This window comes from Rhinopithecus roxellana, chromosome 8 (assembly GCF_007565055.1).
Source record: "Rhinopithecus roxellana isolate Shanxi Qingling chromosome 8, ASM756505v1, whole genome shotgun sequence".
NCBI classification, from domain to species: Eukaryota; Metazoa; Chordata; class Mammalia; order Primates; family Cercopithecidae; genus Rhinopithecus; species Rhinopithecus roxellana.
Genome location: NC_044556.1, coordinates 119715393 through 119731620, shown reverse-complemented (window position 1 = coordinate 119731620; position 16228 = coordinate 119715393). Strand labels below are relative to the sequence as shown.

Genomic DNA, 16228 nt, shown 5'->3' with positions numbered 1-16228 from the left:
TGAATTGGCAGGTGAACAAGGAAGAAAAAATGAGTAGTGATTGGTTATCAACAGCCATGAATGAGAAATTGAAGGTAGTAGACTACGGATGACAAACCTATTCTTGGTTTCCTTATGTTTCTGAAATTCTACCACAACTACACGAGAGATACTACTAACACGCAAAGTTTTACAACTTTTTAAAGACATAGACTTTACATTATTAGAATTAAAAATTATGCATTTGTGTCATATTAATAAAATTGCATGTACAATATAAAGGCATGGACAAAGATGAAGTAGCTTCAAGAGACAGAGTTTCTGACATCATTATAATTTTAAGCATCGTGGATATTCCCGGGAAACTTTTTGGATGCCATTGGGGATTTCCTCTTTACTGGATGTGGACAATATCCTCCTATTATTCACAGGAAGCAATCCCTCCTATAAAAGGGCCTCAGCCGCAGTAGTGTTCAGCTGTTCTTGGCTGACTTCACATCAAAACTACTATACTGACCTGAGACAGAGACAGCAGTGATATCCATCTGAGAGATCCTGGGTTTGAACAACTGCTTCCCAAAACAGTAAGTGCAGAACGCTTTATAAGGGCAGCCTTGGGCCATGAAACACAGATACGCAAAAAGCCTTCTAGTAAAAACCACATCTGTACAAGCTCTTATTGAATTGTAGCTAAAACCTGTCTTTTCTCTTTGACCTAAATGATGAACATCTTAAAATTTGTTTATTTATGTGATTAAACTCTGAAATAAAGATTATGGCACTAGAATCCTTTACCCAAAATCTTAGGATGCTGCCTTAAACATCATGGAAGAATAATGTGACTTGCTACTCAGGATTTCCTTCTCTAATTCATTTTGTGTTTTATCTCCCCAGTAAAGTATTTCAAGCCTAAACCTTTCGGTGAAAAGAACTCTTGAAGTCATGATTGCTTCACAGTTTCTCTCGGCTTTCACTTTGGGTAAGTCAGTGTCATTAGACCAGGATTTCTCATTCTCGCACTACAGATATTTCAGACTGAAATATCCTTGCTTGTCTGGGGCTGTCCTGTGCAGGGTATCTGGCAGCATCCTTGACCTCTACCTGCAATGTGCTCTTCCCTGGGCTTGGGGCCATTTACCTCTTAGTGTCTCCCTTTCCTTAAGTGTAAAGTGTGGATCATAAATGACCTATTTCCCAGACGCATTGTGAGGATTCAATAGCATGGTTCATGGAAAGTACCTCAAATAGTACTACTTGGTGCCTACTAAGTGCTTGATAAAGCTTATTTATTCTGATTATTATTCTACTACAAAATGGGTTTACTATAATGTTGTGAGTGAGTGCAGGTAAAGCACCTAGTGGGTGGCCAGTCACAAAAGAGATAAACGATAAGTCACTGTTTCTTCATACGTGCTTCTTACTTTTGAAAAGATGAGAAAAGTCTGGGCCATGTCACAAACATTGCCAAAAATAAGACAACAAAAAGCACAGTTATCAGAGTTAAACCACAACAGCACCAAACTCTACCATTTCTTTTCTTTTTCTCCCACTAGTGCTTCTCATTAAAGAGAGTGGAGCCTGGTCTTACAACACCTCCACGGAAGCTATGACTTATGATGAGGCCAGTGCTTATTGCCAGCAAAGGTACACACATCTGGTTGCAATTCAAAACAAAGAAGAGATTGAGTACCTAAACTCCATATTGAGCTTTTCACCAAGTTATTACTGGATTGGAATTAGAAAAGTCAACAATGTGTGGGTCTGGGTAGGAACCCAGAAACCTCTGACGGAAGAAGCCAAGAACTGGGCTCCAGGGGAACCCAACAATAGGCAAAAAGATGAGGACTGCGTGGAGATCTACATCAAGAGAGACAAAGATGTGGGCATGTGGAATGATGAGCGGTGCAGCAAGAAGAAGCTTGCCCTGTGCTACACAGGTAGGGAGTTTGCGGCCGCAGTGGGAGGTAGTTTCAGTGTGTGGGCATCTTGGCAAATTTACGGCATGCAAAACTTGCTCTCTATTGTGGTCATTTTATGTTCTAAAAGATTCTGTTTAACTGCTGAAGTTTCTCTCTTTTGCTGTTTTGTGTGAATGTGGGCAAGAAAACGTGGGTATGTGTATATATGTATGTATATATGTATATATGTATGTACACACACACATATACACACACATTGTGTGTGTGTATATAAAATGTATCTAAATACTGTAGGCAAATATGTAGTTCTTTACATTGCACACACACAATACATATTTTAATTACTTGTTTATTGTGGTAGGGGAACTGTCTTCAGAGTTTGTGAAGAAGTAAATTTTCTATGGTAGGTGCCAGCCACAGCTATACATTAGCATCAAGGTTTAGGATAGGTGGGCCTGAAACTCAGATTTGGAACTTCGTAAAACACTTCAGTTAAAGTCTATGGCACTCTGTAACACTGTTGATGTCTCCGTTGGACACTGTTGATTCTAAAATCAAAGGCACTCAGTATAAGCACAGCAATAGTCCTCCTCATCATGCTTTGTGTTTTCTGCAGCTGCCTGTACCAATACATCCTGCAGTGGCCACGGTGAATGTGTAGAGACCATCAATAATTATACTTGCAAGTGTGACCCTGGCTTCAGTGGACTCGAGTGTGAGCAAAGTAAGTCTGGTTCTCACCTCTTTCTTCACTTGAGATGGTAGCACGATCTCATGTCCTAGCTGGCATTAGAGTCAGGTCTGCATGCCTTCCCTTCCCTGGTGCAGATGGTGTCATATGGTGATCGTGAGCTGAGACTATGAAGTCAGACCCTTCTGGGTTTGAGTCCTAGATTCACCAGTTGTTTATTATGGCACCTTGACAAGATAGTTTAACTCTCTAGGTCACAGTTTTCTCATTGTAAAATGAGGATAATAGTGTGAACTTCATAGGCTCATGGTTACATAGTGCCTGGCGCACAGGACACATTCAATAAACTGTAGTTCTGCGTCCCTACAAGGAAGAGGTACTCACATCATCTAGGTGGTAACAAGACGTTGCAGTAGAAATGAGTGAGTTACAGAGTCCAGGGTATCTTGGTTCATGCTCTGGCTCTGTAATGACGAGCTGTGTAGCATGGAGCAAGTCGATTGAATGAATGAGGTCTCAGTTCCTAAATTTGTAAATTAAGAGAGTTAGATTAGCTTCTCTCCAAAATTCCTTAGCACGGCGTTGTGCAGTAGAGCTTTTTGTGATAATGGAAATGTTCCACAGCTGTGCTGTCCAGTGTGTAGCTACGAGCCACATGTGGTTATTAAGTACTTGAAATGTGGCTGGTGACACTGAGGAACTGAATTTTAAATATCATTTGATTTCAACGAATTGAAGTTTAAATTTGAGTAGCCACACATAGATAGTTGCTACTATATTAGACAGTGCAGCATTGGAGTTTTAAAATTTGTGATGTATTCTAGTACTTAAATTTGAAATATAGCTTTGTGGATGGTTCTCACCCCGGGTGGAAGCTTACCATAGTATTTTTAGTAGTTGTGAGAAAAGTAACAAGAAATTTGTTGTAAGTTTGTGTGTTTGTTCATATAATTTGAACAGTTCTGAGGTAAACACAATTACACTACTCTCCCCATATCACTCAATATTTCTTTTTTATGGTGGTCGTCACTGCTTTTTTGTCATTGTTGTTATGGATAAATGTTTTCTTGAATAAAAGAAAGGGGGTACAATTACAGTCAATTTTACATATTCCATTAGAAATTTTATAAGTTTTTAAACTTAAAAAAACAAAAAACTGTAGTTCTAGTTTCCAGTGTTCTTCTCTGTTAAAGGTGAGAGATGAGCAGAACTGATTTGGGTTTCTTTTTCAGTTGTGAACTGTACAGCCCTGGAATCCCCTGAGCATGGAAGCCTGGTTTGCAGTCACCCACTGGGAAACTTCAGCTACAATTCTTCCTGCTCTGTCAGCTGTGATAGGGGCTACCTGGCAAGCAGCATGGAGACCACGCAGTGTATGTCCTCTGGAGAATGGAGTGCTCCTATTCCAGCCTGCAAGGGTAAATCCCTTTCGGAATGCACAGAACATTCTCTAACTCATCCCTCATTGCTTCTGTTTTTTAATCCAACTTACAACGTTTTCAAAACTTCAGGGAAAGTTTTTTTGTTTTTGTTTTTAATACAACTTGTTCTCTCAGCCAATGCATATTGTCAATCCAGTACCTGCTTGGGTTGAGAGAGGTTTTTAATTCTATGCTTGAAACGGGTATTTCTGAGGCTCTGGTGATTTGTAAGGGAGATCACAAAACAGTAAAGCTCTAGAAATCTCAATAGCTTTCTCATCTTCTTTCCCTGTTTAACTTTTCCATGCCATGGGACTAACTTAAGACCATGATAGTCAAGCAGTCTTAGTATCTCTTTTTCTCTCTTAATTTTATCTTTCTGAACCAGAGGCCAAAAGAAAAAAAAAACAAAAACAACAGTTCTTCATGTTCTGATGGGCTAAAATAAATGAATAGCCTATGTATGTCAGTACTGGTCATAACTCCTAATCTGGAATCTTTTCTTAAAAATTTTTTTACCTCACGTAAATGATAACATAGATTATAGACCACTCAGCATAGGCAAAGTGAAAATCAGACACGACAGAATATCCATGAAAAAGAAAAAGCTTTTATTCTGGCTGTGCATGTCCCTAAGAATTGACATAGGACTTTGGGACCTACAGGACTTTGGGATCTACCCTTTGAAGGCAGCTTCCTCACTCTGTTATGCACCCAGCTCAATAGGAAGTGAAAAGATCATTCTTCTGTAAAACTCACGGTGCTCTTTCAAATCCGCAGTGGTTGAGTGTGATGCTGTGACAAATCCAGCCAATGGGTTTGTGGAATGTTTCCAAAATCCTGGAAGTTTCCCATGGAACACAACCTGTACATTTGACTGTGAAGAAGGATTTGAACTAATGGGAGCCCAGAGCCTTCAGTGTACCTCATCTGGGAATTGGGACAACGAGAAGCCAACATGTAAAGGTAGAGTTGCTCCACATGGAGACTTACTGTTAACATTCTTTTTCTCAACCCATACTGGAAATGGGCAAGCTAATTCTAGTCCCTGCTAATATCAATGGGTATATTTGTTACAGCTGTGACATGCAGGGCCATCCACCAGCCTCAGAATGGCTCTGTGAGGTGCAGCCATTCCCCTGCTGGAGAGTTCACCTTCAAATCATCCTGCAACTTCACCTGTGAAGAAGGCTTCATGTTGCAGGGACCAGCCCAGGTTGAATGCACCACTCAAGGGCAGTGGACACAGCAAACCCCAGTTTGCGAAGGTAAGCTTAAGATCCTTTGATTTCTGCTTTCTTAAAGAACAACCATCTTCAAACTTGGACAGTGAAGAAAAAAAACCAATACCCACTTTAACTATAGAAATCAGATTTGATGAGCAACACTCATATCTTTGAGATTCATTTAAAAGAACTAATGTTTGGCCAGGGAAAGGATCATATGTGTTAAGAATGAATCCTTTGCTGGTTTATTTTTACTGTGATGTGCTAATATAACTTTATAGACATTAGCATGGAATAGACAGAATTCTTAATCTAAAGGAATCTTATTAGAAAATTCAGAAAGCGGAATAATGAGAACATGATTTGAATATAAAACTCTCATCACACCTGTCTTCTGAAATGGCTCATAATTAGCAGTGAGGAGACTGTTTCAAGCATGGGGTCAGCTACAGAGATAGTATTGATACATATATAAGCAGCAAACTTTAATTCACTTTTAAGTGAGAGCAAGGATATTGAAAACAAGCAGTTTTGACTATCAGGCACTGGCCTTCTCCTAGCCAAAGCCAGTACAGAATGATTTCCAGTAGCAAAACATTGTAACACAAAAACCAAACTGCAAAACAGACAAATTTTATAGGGGTGCTTTCTTCTCTTTCTTTTTGGCACCATCTATACACATCCATGACCCATATGTTGTCCTCGGACTGTGTGAAATCTTTCCCTTGACCATAATTTATTTTGTATGTTAGAAGAACAGTGCTCAGGAACTAATGTTCTGGTTAATTAGTCTTTTAATTAGTGCCATGATCAGTGAGGGGGCTGAAATTCAAAGAGAACAACCATCTTCCCACTTGTCCAGGGAATTATAAAGAATCTTCAGTTCTCCAAGTGTTGCTTGAATGAACTGGGTGCACTCAACAAATGCCAAGTACTCTCTAGTTCCACTGCAATATTTTCTGACCATCATTTTGATGTCTCAGCTTTCCAGTGCACAGCTTTGTCCAACCCCGAGCGAGGCTACATGAATTGTCTTCCTAGTGCTTCTGGCAGTTTCCGTAATGGGTCCAGCTGTGAGTTCACCTGTGAACAGGGATTTGTGTTGAAGGGATCCAAAAGGCTCCAATGTGGCCCCACAGGGGAGTGGGACAATGAGAAGCCCACATGTGAAGGTATAGTCTTTGTTTTTATTTTATTTTAAGATAAAAAACTATTGAAGAGCTTAGGAACGTGGTTACCTTGGGAAATGCATTGCTGGAGATGCAAACAAACTTCTGAAGTGCTCTCTCATGTGTTCCAGCTGTGAGATGTGATGCTGTCCACCAGCCCCCGAGGGGCTTGGTGAGGTGTGCTCATTCTCCTATTGGAGAATTCACCTACAAGTCCTCTTGTGCCTTCAGCTGTGAGGAAGGATTTGAATTACATGGATCAACTCAACTTGAGTGCACATCTCAGGGACAATGGACAGAAGAGGTTCCTTCCTGCCAAGGTAGAATTGAGTGCAGACTTTTTTAGGGTACAGGTCAAATACTTCATAAGTTTCTGAACCTGGATTGTCCCAAGGGGGTTTGATCCTAATTTCCTAAATGCTGAAAACTAAGTAGTGCTTTTACGTTACATTTATTATTGACTTTTAAGCAAGTTTTAGAAGTTTTCCAGTAGATTTTTCTGAAACTCTACCTGTGTACCTAATATTTGCAGTGGTAAAATGTTCAAGCCTGGCAGTTCTGGAAAAGATCAACATGAGCTGCAGTGGGGAGCCCGTGTTTGGCACTGTGTGCAACTTTGCATGTCCTGAAGGATGGACGCTCAATGGCTCTGCAGCAATGACATGTGGTGCCACAGGACACTGGTCTGGGATGCTGCCTACCTGTGAAGGTGATACACTGATTGATGGTGGTTGTTTGGGGATTAAAGAGAAAAAGGGGGAACTATCTTGTTACAGTAATCAACTATCCATTATATCCAAACCAGAAAGGTCACCCAGGTTGACAAGTTGTTAATATTAAGTTGTATGGGGATACAGAAAAAACAGAAGTTGCATGTTGATGAAATGGGTAGAATTCTGACAAGTGGAGAAAGGAGACAGAGAGAGGAGAGGAAAAAGGGGAAATGGAAAATAAGAGGGAGTGAGAGCAAGAGAGCAAGCAAGGGCAGTGTTTACTAACCAAGGTGTGGTGTGGTATTGTGAATGAGCTTGGCAAGTTAGAGTTCTGCCTGCCAATGGTAGAAATAGCTTCAAAGGTGGCTTGGAGCAGATCTCAAAGGCCTTTAATGCCACTTCTCTGCTTCTTGTATTAAACTAGATAGTTCTTCTGCTCCTAGTAATGAATGTACAGAAAAAAGCCCAACGGGACAGGACAGAGAGACTTTAACGTCAGTTCCTCCTCATGACATTTCTTCCTCTCTTGTTTCCTTAGCTCCCACTGAGTCCAACATTCCCTTGGTAGCTGGACTTTCTGCTGCTGGACTCTCCCTCCTGACATTAGCTCCATTTCTCCTCTGGCTTCGGAAATGCTTTCGGAAAGGTGAGGAAGTTTATGAATGTTCTTCAAAAATGTTTTTGAAAATACATTTCTTTCTCATTGATAAGTCATGGTCTTGCTTACTAATTTAAACAATAATTAGAATCTGGATAAACACTAATAAATGCAGTATAATTAAGCAGAAGTCTTAAGAAAAGAGTTAGTAGTACAACTCAGTGTGGGAAGAGTTTTAGGAAATAAAAATGTTCGTTGTGCCTAATATTGTACAACTCCAGGGGGTGCTATCCATGCTGGATTATATGATGCCTCCAGGAATTGTGCAATAAGACTGCCATAATGAGCCCTCTAAGGAAAATGGATAAAATTCTTCCTAAGGAGATTTATTTGGAGTGCAGGCTTAAATTTGGGAGTATCTCATAAGGAATATGCAAGCACATCTGACTACACTCATAGTTTGTTTGTTTGGCTTACATGTTTAAGAGTACTTAAAACATTTTTGAGTTAAGTTCTGACATTTACAAAATAGGAAATCTCATGTTTAAATTCAGACTTTGGACTTCTCATGAAAAATTGGGAGCTGAATCAGGCAAGATGACCCCATAGCTATTTGCTGACATTAGGAAGCTGCTATGCCCTTTGGATGGCTGTGCACTTTGCGTTTTACCCTAGATGCCACCGAGCCATGCTTGTGCTCTGATTATTACAGAGGCCCTGAAGCACTGAGTCTGCAACGCTTGATGAATTAAGTCACATTGTATCTGGATTTAATATATCCTTAAAAGTCATTTAGTCTGAATTAATGGTGGTTTGTCTTTTCTTTCGCAGCAAAGAAATTTGTTCCTGCCAGGTAAGTTGCATTCTTATATAAAGCATGCCATTGAACATTCCACATATTTTTCTCTCTGCATGTTGGAAGACAGTGCTTTACCTAGTGTTCTCATGTATTCCACAGCAGCTGCCAAAGTCTTGAATCAGATGGAAGCTACCAAAAGCCTTCTTACATCCTTTAAGTTCAAAAGAATCAGGTAAGACTTGTAACTCACAAATGGTTATGAGAGAGGTATCTTCTCTACGTGCTCTGTTTCTCTTTGAACCCTCCAAACTTGCCAATCTTAGGGAGGGAGCAGGGGAGAAATCATCACCTGGGTATTGTTCTGGAAAGTTGTTTCATTTTTTTATAGAAGGAGAGGAAAGAAACTGAGATCTAGCTTTATTGTGTAATTTCATTTATGATAGATAATAATGAAGATAGCTGACCCTTACATAGCACTTACTATATTCTAGGAACTTTTCTAAGCTAGGAACTCTGAGATATGGGCTGTTCCTATATTTCTTATCTTTTCTTTTTCTTTTTTCTTTTCTTTTTTTAATTTTGAGATGGAGTCTCATTCTGTTGCCCAGACTGGAGTGCAGTGGCATGATCTTGGCTCACTGCAACCTCCGCCTCCTGGGTTCAAGTGATTCTCCTGCCTCAGCCTCCCGAGTAGCTGGGATTACAGGTGTCTGCCACCACACCCAGCTAATTTTTGTAGTTTTAGTAGAGACGGGGTTTCGTCACGTTGGCCAGGCTGGTCTTGAACTCCTGATCCGCCTGCCTTGGCCTCCCAAAGTGCTGGGATTATAGGCGTGAGCCACCGGGCCTGGCCTGTTACTCTATTTCTTATCGCACAGATGAAGAAAATAAGACAGAGAGAAGTTAAGTAAATTGCCTGAAATCTCAAAGCGAGTAAGTGGTGTAGCCAGGATCCAAACCCAGGCAGTCTGGTTCTAAAATCTGTGTTCTTAACTACTCTTACCTGCTTTGAGAGAATTTGGAAGGGTCAAGTCCCTCTGAATACTTTTTAAAAAATTAAAATAACTTTTTTTGTGTGTGCGGTTTTAAGTTTACAGAAAAATTGAGCAGAAAGCACAAAGAGTTCCGACATATCTCCTCACTACCCCCTCCAATTACCCCTGTTATTAACATCTTATATTAGTGTTACAACTGGATGGGCCAATATTGATACATGATTATTCATTAATGTCCACAGGCTACAGTAGAATTCACTCTGTGTTGTATATTCTGTAGGTTTTGACAGATGTATAATATGCATCCATCATCACTGTCCTAACTGAATAGAATTCGATGTTCCTACATGGTCTATCCTAGTGAGAGTATATACAGTAGTCTGTGTTAGAAGGTACATTTTGTTGTCATGATCAGTATGCAGAATATTAAGTGTTTTGATGACATACATGTTTATATTTGCAGAAACACAGGTGCATCTGGGGAACTAGAGGGACACATTGAAGTTAACAGAGACAGATAACTCTCCTCGGGTCTCTGGCCCTTCTTGCCTACTATGCCAGATGTCTTTATGGCTGAAACCGCAACACCCACCACCACTTCAATAGATCAAAGTCCAGTGGGCAAGGTCAGCCTTCAACTGAAACGACTCAGTGTTCTCTTTCCTATTCTCAGGATTAAGAGAGTGCTGGCTAAAGAAGGGAAAGGATATTTTCTTCCAAGAAAAGGTGAAGAGACCAAGACTCTGAAATCTCAGAATTCCTTTTCTAACTCTCCCTTGCTCGCTGTAAAATCTTGGCACAGAAACACAATATTCTGTGACTTTCTTTCTTTTGCCCTTCACAGTGTTTTGACAGCTGATTACACAGTTGCTGTCACAAGAATGAATAATAATTATCAAGAGTTTAGAGGAAAAAATGGCTTAAAATATTATAACTTAAAAAAAAAAACAGATGTTGAATGCCCACAGGCAAATGCATGGAGGGTTGTTAATGGTGCAAATCCTACTGAACACTCTGTGTGAGGGTTGCTGTGCACAGTTTAATCACTTTCATCCCTATGGGATTCAGTGTTTCTTAAAGAGTTCTTAAAGATTGTGATCTTTTTACTTGCACTGAATATATTATAATCTTCCATAATTCTTCATTCAATACAAGTGTTATAGGGACTTAAAAAACTTGCAAATGTTGTAAACTATGATCTGGTAAAAGTTACTTATTCTAGATTACCCCCTCATTGTTTATTAATAAATTATGTTACATCTGTTATAAATTTATATCAAAAAGGGAAACTATTTTCCCCTAGCAAGGCATGATGTTAACCAGAATAAAGTTCTGAATTTTTTTACTTCAGTTGTTTTTTTGAAAACATGGTAGAATTGGAGAGTAAAAACTGAATGGAAGGTTTGTATATTGTCAGGTATTTTTTCAGAAGTATGTTGTTTCCATGATGAAAAACTTCCATGAGGCCAAATGTTTGGAACTAATAAAAGCATAAATGCAAGCACACGAAGTTATAATTTTATGAATGTCTTTGTTGGAAAAGAATGCAGAAAGATGGACGTGCTTTTCATTCCCACAAAGATGTTTGTCAGATGTGATATGTAAACATAATTCTTGTATATTATGGATGATTTTAAATTCACGATAGAAACTCACCATGTAAAAGAGTCATCTGGTAGATTTTTAACGAATGAAGATGTCTAATAGTTATTCCCTATTTGTTTTCTTCTGTATGTTAGGGTGCTCTGGAAGAGAGGAATGCCTGTGTGAGCAAGCATTTATGTTTATTTATAAGCAGATTTAACAATTCCAAAGGAATCTCCAGTTTTCAGTTGATCATTGGCAATGAGAAATTCTCAGTCAGTAATTGCCAAAGCTGCTCTAGCCTTGCGGAGTGTGAGAATCAAAACTCTCCTACACTTCCATTAGCTTAGCATGTGTTGAAAAAAAAGTTTCAGAGAAGTTCTGGCTGAACACTGGCAATGACAAAGCCAACAGTCAAAACAGAGATGTGATAAGGATCAGAACAGCAGAGGTTCTTTCAAAGGGGCAGAAAAACTCTGGGAAATAAGAGAGAACAACTACTGTGATCAGGCTATGTATGGAATAAATTGTTATTTTCTTTGAAATTGTTTAAGTGTTGTAAATATTTATGTAAACTCCGTTAGAAATTAGCTGTGTGAAATACCAATGTGGTTTGTGTTTGAGTTTTATGGAGAATTTTAAATTATAACTTAAAATATTTTATATTTTTAAAGTATATATTTATTTAAGCTTATGTCAGACCTATTTGACATGACACTATAAATGTTGACAATAAACATGCTTATGTTTATCTCTGAGTTAAGGCTCTTTCTTAAAAATTTTATTTAGATAAAGCTCACATTCCGTAAAATCCACCCTTTAAAAATGTATGTGATTGTACAGCTATCAACGTTGTTTAACTCCGGAAGATTTCTATCACCCTGATAAAACATTATTTCTCAGTGTGTCTGTGAGAGTATTTCTGAAGAGATTAGTATTTAATTGGTAGACTAAGAGGATTGCCTCCACCAATGTGAGTGGTCATGATCCAACCCACTGAGGGCCTGTGTAGAGCAAACAGAGTGAATTCACTCTCTTTTTAAGCTGGGACACCCATCTTCTCCTGCCCTCCAACACTGGCACTCTTGATTCTAGGGCCTTTGGACTTTGAAGTATTCCACTGGCTTTCCTGGTTCTCAGCTTGTAGACAGCAGGCCAAGGGACTTCTCAGCTTCCATAATTGTGTGAGACAATTTCTATAAAAAAATGCCACACCCCCACACCCCAACACACACACACACACACACACACACACACACACACACACACACACACACCCTATCGGTTCTATTTCTTTGGAGAACTCCAACTAATACATGTCCCTTCATGAGAACTGGCTACTTAGACTAGGTCTCCTCTTTAACGCCCTCATAACCCATATTTCTCTTCCTTCCTTTAACTGTAATAAATAACTATAGATTATTACTTGCATAATTGTTTGTTTAATGTCTGTCTTCCCCACTAAATTCTAAGTTCCTCAGGGGTAGAGAAAAATTACCTTGTTTATTGCTGTATTCTCAGAGCCTAGCACATTCCTGATGCAGAGTGGACATCCAACAACTATTTATTGAATGAATAAATCAATGCATGGGTGAATGAATGTATATTTCGGCTCATAATAAGAAGTAGAATCACTTTTCACAAATGGAATGAGTGGTCTCAGAGGGCTACAGTTTAAAACCCAGTTATGTATCAACTGCCCCCCTACTGCCAGTTTGCAATTTAATATATCTCTCTCTCAAATGTCCAGCAATTATTTCAATCCCCATATACAGAAATGGGGCTTGTAGGAATCATTGTGAGGACTAAAGATCAATAGAAATAAGAGGGCGAAAAAATTTTTTTAAAAAGGAGGTGGAAAAATAGCACAAGAGGAAGTAATAAGAGAGAAAAAGGAAAGATACTAAAAGAAAAATTATTGAGGTACATAGATTAAACAGTACAGATGCTACAGAAGGGAAATATCTAGTTTTGTATCCACTCACCTAAAACATCCACACAAGCACCGGGCGCAGTGACTCTCACCTGTAATCCCAGCACTTTGGGATGCAGAGGTGGGTGGATCACAGGGTCAAGAGATCAAGACCATCCTGGCCAACATGGCGAAACCCCGTCTCTACTAAAAATACAAAAATTAGCTGGGCATAGTGGCGATGCCTGTAGTCCCAGCTATTCAGGAGGCTGAGGCAGGAGAATGGCTTGAGCCCGGGAGGAGGAGTTTGCAGTGAGCAGAGATCAGGCCACTGTACTCCAGCCTGGAGACAGAGCGAGACTCTATCTCAGAAAAAAAAAAAAAAAAAAAGCCACACAAGCGTACATGCTCATGTGCACACACATACACACAGAGATATATTCCTAAATCCTAACCCACAGGTAATTTACCCTGAAGATAATGAAAATTAAGCCAGGGTCCATTACTTAGATGAACCTTTAAATTACAAGGGCCTGGGTCCTAAGAATGTGTTTACGTGGTAATACATCTTCGTAAAATCTATAAAAGCAAGACGCTTTTACATTCCTTTTCTCAAAGAGAGACCTCAAATTATATAAACCTTGGACCCTGAAAAACTTCTGGATCTGTTCCTGAACCAACCCAAAATGTTCTGATTCAGTAGGATTGGAAGCAAATGTGTGTATGTTTTTTTGTTTTTTTAATGTTACCAAGTGATTTGGATGCACAACCACGTTTGGAAATTACTGACAAAGGCTGATTAGTTTAATGAGTCTGATGTCTATGTGGTATTTCTGGAGCTTTGCCACTATTGATTGGGTCATATACCATATAACACTGTGTAGTTTGGGAAAAGTGGACAATGGGTAACATTCACTTGCACATTGCAGTGATGATCACATCCCTCTCTGTGTTGAGTAATTAGTTATCTATCTGTATGTACTGGCTGTAGCAATGTAGTTCTTTTCAACAACAAATCAAGAGAATTCAGACACAACATTCACAGCTGTAAATATCAAGAAAATAGAGTAAATTTGTTTAACAAACATCCAATTTTGGAAGCAAGATATATCTGCCAGCAGTGTAACTCTGCAATGGGTTCATTTTGTTTGCTGCCCAGATAAAGCTGATTTATCAAGATGGGAATTGCAATAGAGAAAATATTTAATTCATGCAGAGCCAGCCAAATGGGAGACCAGGGTTTTGTTATTACTGAAATCAGCCTGTCCCAAAATTCTAAAGCTAGGATTTTTCAAGGATAGTTTGGCAGGCAGAGGAATGGGTGCTATGCAATCATAGTGGTGTGGAAAATGGTCCTTGTGCATGCTAAGTCTGTTTCTGGGGGGAGCCACAGGACTTGTTGGTGGGTCCAGGTAGAGCCACCAGTTGAAACGTAAGAATCTGAAAAGACATCTCAAAAGGCCAATCAGGTTCTATGATAGTGCTGTTATCTGCAGGAGTAATTGGGGATGTTGTGAATCTTGTGACCTCTGGAATAACAGTTGGTAATTGTTTACCTCTACACCTTAGCAGAATTCAGGCTCCTCTCATCCTCCTAACCTTTCACTGGTGGTCTTTTATTAGCTTTACAAAGGCAGTTTAGTTTTGGAGAAGGGCTATTACCATTTAAACTATAAACTAAATTTCTGCCAAAGATAGCTTGGCCCAAGCCCAGGAATTACTAAGGGCAGTCTGGAAGCTAAAGGCAAGATGGGGGTTGGTTATATCAGATCTCTTTCACTGTCATAATTTTTTCACTATTATAATTTTTGTGAAGGCAGTTTTAATAGTGCAGCATAGACTTGAAACAAATAAGGAGAAACCAGAAGGGGAGTAGGGGCTCACGCCTATAATCCCAGCACTTTGGGAGGTTGAGGCAGGTGAATCACCTGAGATTAGCAGTTTGAGACCAGCCTGGTCAACATGGCAAAACCCCATCTCTACTAAAAATACAAAAAACGTAGCCAGGCATGGTGGCACATGCCTGTAGTCCCAGCTACTTGGGAGGTTGAGGCACAAGAATCACTTGAACCAGGGAGACGGAGGCTGCAATGAGCCAAGATCACCCCACTGCACTCCAGCCTGGGCAACAGAGTGAGACCCTGTCTAAAAACAAACAAACAAACAAACAAACAAAAACAAAAACAGCAACAACAAATAAGGAGAAACCTGATGGCTAGAAATAAGGAAATGTTTAATGGCCTGGAGGTTCAATGAGGTAGGAGTAAAAAGCATTGCAATGAGATACTTGAGCAATACACTTGGGAGAATAGGAGACAGTGGTTAAAGAGTGAAGTGTTGGGCCAGGCGCGGTGGCTCACGCCTGTAACCCCAGCACTTTGGGAGGCTGAGGCGGGTGGATTACCTGAGGTTGGGAGTTCAAGACCAGCCTGACCAACATGGAGAAACCCCGCCTCTACTAAAAAAATACAAAATTAGCCAGGCATGGTGGCACATGCCTGTAGTCCCAACTACTCGGGAGGCTGAGGCAGGAGAATCGCTTGAACCCGGGAGACAGAGGCTGCAGTGAGCCGAGATTGCGCCATTGCACTCCAGCCTGGGCAAAAACAGCGAAACTCCCTCTCAAAAAAAAAAAAAAAAAAAAAAGAGTGAAGTGTTTGATCATGTGACTTTAGAGATGGTACAGTCTTAGGTGATGTTGAGGTTGAAGCTGTGCCTAGAGAAGGAGGTAGCTCAAGTCTAGTGGAGGAAAATGTCATTGGAGAGCTGAGGATGTGGGCTGTGGTACGGATTGTGCCATGGATGGTGAAGTCCCATAAGACTATGAGAAGTGCTTACAGCGGAAGGAAGATCAGGAGCCAGGTGCCAAAGCCATCCTTGCATGAGGAGTTGGGAGGTCACTACAATGAGGACAGTGAGATGGTTTATCTCAGTGTCACAAGTTTCAAAGAAGCAGAGTTATTTTATTTCTTCTTTGCATTTTTTTTTTACAAGAGGGCAGATGAACAAAGATATACAGGAGGCCCTCATTATAAAGGAGAAGATTGCCCCTGCCTTCCAACCCTGAAGTGTTCACTGTGTGGAGAATAAATATTGTCATCTTGAGAGATCTGCAGGGGAAGTGATGTCCTTGGGAGGCAGTCGGGCTGATGACAAAGCAAGAAGGTAGGAGAAAAGTTTGAAAAGGAAACTGGAAGATTGAGGGGAGTTTGGTGATGGTGA

The 16228-nt window shown here is 40.0% G+C and overlaps 1 protein-coding gene across 1 annotated transcript; it reads left to right on the top strand.

Moving 5' to 3' along the window:
- The first annotated feature begins 410 nt into the window (after positions 1–410).
- SELE (selectin E) lies at positions 411–11845 on the top strand. The gene is made up of 14 exons (XM_010360994.2): positions 411–563; positions 874–958; positions 1533–1916; positions 2515–2622; positions 3822–4007; positions 4791–4976; positions 5090–5278; positions 6220–6408; positions 6537–6725; positions 6938–7114; positions 7657–7764; positions 8548–8569; positions 8675–8747; positions 9974–11845. Exons 2-13 carry the CDS (start codon positions 922–924, stop codon positions 8730–8732), a joined length of 1833 nt encoding a protein of 610 aa, XP_010359296.2. The 5' UTR covers positions 411–563; positions 874–921; the 3' UTR covers positions 8733–8747; positions 9974–11845.
- The last annotated feature ends 4383 nt before the right edge of the window (positions 11846–16228 follow it).

What these genes read in the sequence shown, in the direction of transcription:
- SELE (XM_010360994.2), top strand. Translation starts at nt 922, where the DNA reads ATGATTGCTTCACAGTTTCTCTCGGCTTTCACTTTGG. An exon ending in TCTCTCGGCTTTCACTTTGG is followed by an intron (nt 959 to 1,532) that starts GTAAGTCAGTGT and finishes TTCTCCCACTAG; the next exon opens with TGCTTCTCATTAAAGAGAGT. An exon ending in CGAGAAGCCAACATGTAAAG is followed by an intron (nt 4,977 to 5,089) that starts GTAGAGTTGCTC and finishes TATTTGTTACAG; the next exon opens with CTGTGACATGCAGGGCCATC.